Source organism: Orycteropus afer, unplaced genomic scaffold (assembly GCF_000298275.1).
Source record: "Orycteropus afer afer isolate SDZICR_OR568_19922 unplaced genomic scaffold, OryAfe1.0 scaffold00003, whole genome shotgun sequence".
NCBI lineage: Eukaryota > Metazoa > Chordata > Mammalia > Tubulidentata > Orycteropodidae > Orycteropus > Orycteropus afer.
The window spans coordinates 3,408,580-3,414,579 of NW_006921590.1; the positions used below are offsets into that span (position 1 = coordinate 3,408,580).

The 6,000-nt window shown below is 33.4% G+C and overlaps 1 protein-coding gene across 1 annotated transcript in view; it reads right to left on the reverse strand.

The window, feature by feature from the left end:
• ZCWPW2 (zinc finger CW-type and PWWP domain containing 2) overlaps positions 1-5,251 on the reverse strand; it is a 213,087-nt gene extending 207,836 nt beyond the window's left edge. Inside the window, exon 1 of the mRNA XM_007936232.1 lies at positions 4,911-5,251. Coding sequence (XP_007934423.1) covers positions 4,911-5,251 — 341 coding nt within the window. The remainder of the gene's footprint in view (positions 1-4,910) is intronic.
• Positions 5,252-6,000: the final 749 nt, after the last annotated feature.

Below are 6,000 nucleotides of genomic sequence, written 5' to 3' on the forward strand. Positions count from 1 at the left end.
TAATAAACAAAATGAGCTTAGGAGATAACAATTCATAAACAAAATTAGCTCAACACAGAAAATTACATGGAACAAAGAAATCAGCAACACCATGAAAAAGTGACAACAATAAATTCATACTTGTTGATAATTACACTGAATGTCAATGGATTAAATGCACCACTCAAGGTTTGGTTAAGATAAGATCCTATAAGATAAGAAAATATGACCCATCAATATGCTGTCTACAAGAGGCTCACCTTAGACACAAAGACAAAAATAGAAAAAGTATCAAAAGTTGAAAAAAGATATACCAAGCAAATAGCAACCAAAACAGGGGAGCAGTGGCAATATTAATTTCTGATAAAATATACTTTAAGACAAAAATGACCAGAAGAGACAAAGAAGGACATTATGTAATGATTAAAGAATCAATTGAACAAGAGGACAGAACCATAATAAATATCTATGCACCCAATGGAAGAGCCCCATAATAAATAAAGCCGACTTTAATAGAATTGAAAAAAACAAATAGATGACTCCACAGTAATAGTACATGTCACAAGAGTGGGTGACATCACAACACAACAACAGATATAAAAATAATATCAGGACACTATGAAGAACTGTACTTCAATAAACGTGAAAACATAGAAGACATGGAAAGATTTCTAGAAACACACTACTTACCTAAACTAACACAGAATGAGGTAGAAAATCTGAATAGACTCATAACAAAAAAAGAAATTGAACAGGTCATAAAAAATTACCAACAAAAAAATGTCCTGGCACCGATGGTTTCACTGGAGAATTTTACAAATCATTCAGAGAAGAGCTGACACCAATCCTACTCAAACTACTTCAGAACACAGAAAAGAATAGAGTCCTCCCAAATGTATTTTATGAAGCAAGCATAACCTAACCTGATAACAAAACCAGGCAAAGACGCCACTAAGAAGGAAAACTACAGACCAGTATCTCTCATGAATATAGATGCAAAAATCTTCAATAAAATCTTAGCCAATAGACTCCAACAACATGTCACACACAAAAAACAAAAACAAAAAACAAAAACTAATACATCATGACCAAGTGGAATTCATACTATGTATGCAAGAATGGTTCAACACTAGAAAAACAATCAACATAATCATGTTTATAACTACAATAAAGGAAAGGAACCACATGATCATATCAACCAATGCAGAGAAGGCATTTGATAAAATCCAACACACATTCCTGATAAAAACTCTCAGAAAAATAAGAATGGAAATGCCTCAACATAACAAAGGGCATATGTGCAAAACCAACAGCCAACATTATTCTCAATGGAGAGAGATTGAAGTCATTCTCTTTGCGAACAACAATGAGACAAGGATGCCCCCTATCTCCACTTCTTTTCAACACTGTATTGGAAGTCCTTGCCCGGGCAAGAAGGCAAGAAAGGGAAATCAAAGACATCCAAATTGGTAAGGAAGAAGTAAAAGTATCCCTATTTGCTGATGATATCATCCTACACATAGAAAACCCAAGAAACTCAGCAAGAAAATTACTGGAACTTAATGAAAGATTTAGCACAGCTGCAGGATATAAGATCAACATACAAAAATCAGTTGGATTTGTCTACAACAGCAAAGAGGTCTCTGAGAAGGAAATAAGGAAATAAGTATCATTTACAATAGCTATCAAAAAGATAAGATATTTGGGGATAAATCTCACCAGGATCACAAAAGACATGTACAAAGAAAACTACAAAAACATTACTTCAATACACTATAACAGATGGAAGAGCATACAATGCTCATGGATAGGAAGATTGAACACTGCGAAAATGTCAATACTACCCAAATCAATCTATACATATTCAATGTAATCCCTATGCAGATTCCATCAGCATTCTTTAAAGACATGGAAAAAACCAATCACTGATTTTATATGGAAAGGAAAGAGACCTTGGATAAGCCAAACACTCTTGAAGAAGAACAAAGCAGGAGGTCTCACACTCCCAGATCTCAAAATCTACTATAAAGTCACAGTTGTCAAAACAGCCTGGTATTGGTTCAAAGACACGCAAACAGACCACTGGAAAAGAATTGAGAAACCAGAATTAGATCCATCTACCTATGGTCAGTTGATCTTTGACAAAGGGCTGAAATCTATTAACTGGGGAAGAGATAGTCTCTTCCACAAATGGTGCTGGCAAAACTGGATATCCGTTGCAGAAAACTGAAACAAGATCCATACTTCACACCATTCACAAAAATGAACTTCAAATGGATCAAAGACTTAAATGTGAAACCTAAAACTATAAAGTTCATCAAAGAAAAAATAGGGGCAAACATAGGGGCCCTAATTAATGGCATAAATAGACTATCAAGTGTAACCCAACATGCACAAACAGCAGAAGATAAACTACATGACTGAGAGATCTACAAAAAATTAAATTTTTTACGTGCATCAAGAGACTTCTCTAAAAGAGTAAAAAGAGAACCTACAGAATGAGAAAAAATATCCAGCGATGACACACCAGACAACGGACTTAACTCTAAAATTTATAGAAAACCCCAACACCTCAGTATCAAAAAGAAAAACAATCCAAATTGAAAAATGGGCAGAAGACATAAACAGACACTTCACCAAAGAAGATACTCAGCAGCCAACAACCACATGAAGAAATGTTCACGATCATTAGCCATTAGAGAAAAACAAATCAAAACAAACATGCAATGCCATGTTACCCCAGCATTAATAGCAAAGTTCAACAAGACAGAAAATAACAAATGCTTGTGAGGATGTAGAGAGATTGGGCCTCTCATGCACTGCTAGTGGCACCCTAAAATGATACCACTACTGTGGAAATTGGTATGGTGATTCCTTAAGAAGTTAGAGGTAGGAATACCATTTGACTCTCCAGTACCAATACTAGGTATATGTCCTACAGAAGTGAGAGGCAGGACACGAATAGATATATTCACAACCATGTTCGTCTCAGCACTAATCACAATAGCAAAGAGAAGGAAATAACCTAAGTGTCCATCAACCAAGGAATGGATAAACAAACTGTGGTACATACACATAATGGAATACTATGCAACCCTAAAAAGTAATGTAGAATCTGCAAAACACATAACATGGATGAACTTGGAGGACATAATGCTGAGTGAAGTAAGTTAATCACAGAAGGACAGATATTGTATTAGTCCACTATAGTAAAAAGTGAAAGAAAGATTGATACATAGAAGGAAATCTTCTTTGTTGGTTACCAGGGATGGGAGGGTAGGGAGAGAAAATTTCCAGATAGGTTGAAAAAAAGATATATCTATATATACCAAAGATTATTAGTGGTTAGTAGGGGTAGGGGAGGGGATAGAAGGAAGCTTTTGTTTGGGGAGCATTGAATTTATGCTAACTTGTGGTGGAATAATTTGGAAATAGATAGCAATAATTGTGGCACAACATATAAAATGTCATCAATGTCCCTGAGCTGTAAAGCTGTAAATGTGGAAGTTGTTATGTTGGAGAATGTCTTGTTGTATATGTTTTCACCACAATGAAATTAAACAAACAAAAAAGCTTAGAAAGATAAAAAGTACAAAATGGAAATTTTAGAAAAATAACCGTAATAAAAAGCTCAACAGATAAACTCAACAGCAGAGCATACACAACAGAGGAAAAAAGTCAGTGTACTTGAAGACAGAATGGGAGGAATTACCCAAAATAAATTTTTTTCTGACTTCCCCTTCCTTTCTTAAAGAACAGGAGTACACTTCCCATAAAATTATGCAAGAAGAAGGAATCATTATAGAATAAAATATAAAGTTATTATAGTAATAAATAATAATATTTCTACAAAAACTGAAATCACGTCAGACAGGTTCTTAAAGGAGATGAAAACTGTAATGAGGTATTTCAAGTTGAGCTAAGAGAAATGAAGAAAATAGTATGTTACTAAAGAATAATAAATCAGACTTAGAAAAACTAAAAAATGAGGGGACTGGAGAAAATAATTTTTTTCAAAAAAATTTTATAAGGAGACTAAACTGGAAGGAACACAAGAACAAATGAACTCAACGGATAATGATTTTAGAAAAAGTAAGATGAAAAGGGAAAAATATTTAAACACAAACATGATAAAAACAATCAAAAAAAGTCTTGTCAATGATAGACAAAGAAGATTAGCCATAGTAATATAGAAATAAATAAGGAAATGAAATCAAGAAACAGAACAAATATAATAGACTATAACTGTAAGAAAACTGAAATAAACAAAGACTTTGTACACGCTGTATAGTTGGGAAAATCAGTCCAGAATGGAAAGTCCTGAGATATACAGTAGTAAAACTCCTTAAATGTAAAGAAAAAGAAAAATATATTCTAAACATTCAGAGAATCATTGCGGAATACACCTTCTTATCAAATGCACATGAAACATCCACAAGATAGGCCATGCTGGGCCGTAAAATAAGATTCAGTGGAACTAAATTCAATAGATTTAAATTAAAACCTGGTAACAATAAAATACTTTAAAATCTCTAAATATTTGGTAATCTATATACACACAAATAATCTAGTTGAAAGAAAAAATCATAAAGGAAATGAGAATTTCAAGCTGAATGATAATAAAAATTGACATATCAAAATTTGTAAGATGTAAGTAAAGCTGCATTTACAGGGAAATTTATAGCTTTATAATTGCCTATTTTATGGATAAAATTATTTAAATTCAGTGACTTAACCTTCCAATTTAAAGAACTAGAAGAATAAATCTAAAGAAGTAGAGGAAATAATAATGATGATATCAAAAATTAATAAATAAGTCAAACAATGGAGAAGATAAATAAATCCAAAAGTTGATTAAAAATTTTAAATATTCATAAATCTGGCAAGCGTATACCTCAAGAGTTTATATACAACAACAATAAAAACCTTACCTTGGCCAACTGCATAATTTTACCAAAACGAGGCTTCCAAGAGGGAGCTGTGAATAGACAATCTTAAATCCACTTTGATGAAGCTGAGATTCTTCAGGAAAGTCTTCCTCAGAAATAGAGCATCTATTGTATCTTGGATCAGTGTTCATGAAGCAGTACCATGGTTCATTGTGATCAACTTTATCTGCATCCTCACTTGACAACAACCTCCATTTCAAACAATTTTCATTCTCACATTGAATCCACACTTTGTTTACAAACATGTTGTTTTCTACTAAGGAATCCACTGTAGTTTTACAATATTCTACAATTATCTCACCACCCAAGTTTTCTTTCTCCATAACTGATTTTAATCTGGAAAATACATAAAAGAAGGAAAAATAAAAGAATAAGAATCTAAGATATAAGGAGAGACAATTCAACCCCTATTCAGAGCAATACCTTTTTGATACTATCTTGGCCCATACCCTCTCTATCCTACAAAGATTATCCATGCTGAAAATATTCCCCAGAAATATTCCCCAGAAACAAAAGAGCAAAACAAAAGCATCAGTCCTTTTGGACATAAAATGCTCTGAAATTAAAAATAAGAAAAGTATGATGGAGCAGAAGAGTAGTAACATTTGTCTACATAATTCCTATTAACTCACTGCATAGCACACAGCTGGTAGATGACTAGTGTATTTTTGTCATAATAACAACTAAGTCTTACTACATGCTAAATACACACCAAGTATTACTCTACATGTTTTATGCACAGCTTGTATAGTTTTCCCAGGAACATTATCATGTCCAAGTTTACAAAAAAAAATTAAAGCTAAGAGAGATAAAATAATTTACTTAAAGTCCCAGAGTTAGTAGGTGGTAGATTTGAATGCAGGCAGTTTCATTTAAAATTATGTGATCTTATCCCCTAGGCAGTATTAGATCCCTTTCTTTTTCTAAAAGAAAAATATCTCCTGGTGGCAGTTTGGAACAACTAAGGGAGGCCAGGATATGAAAAGGCAATGGTTTGGAACAACTAAGGAAGGCCAGGAAGTGAGCCAGTGGCAGTTTGGAATAGTTAAGGGAGACCATGAAGCGAGCTGGT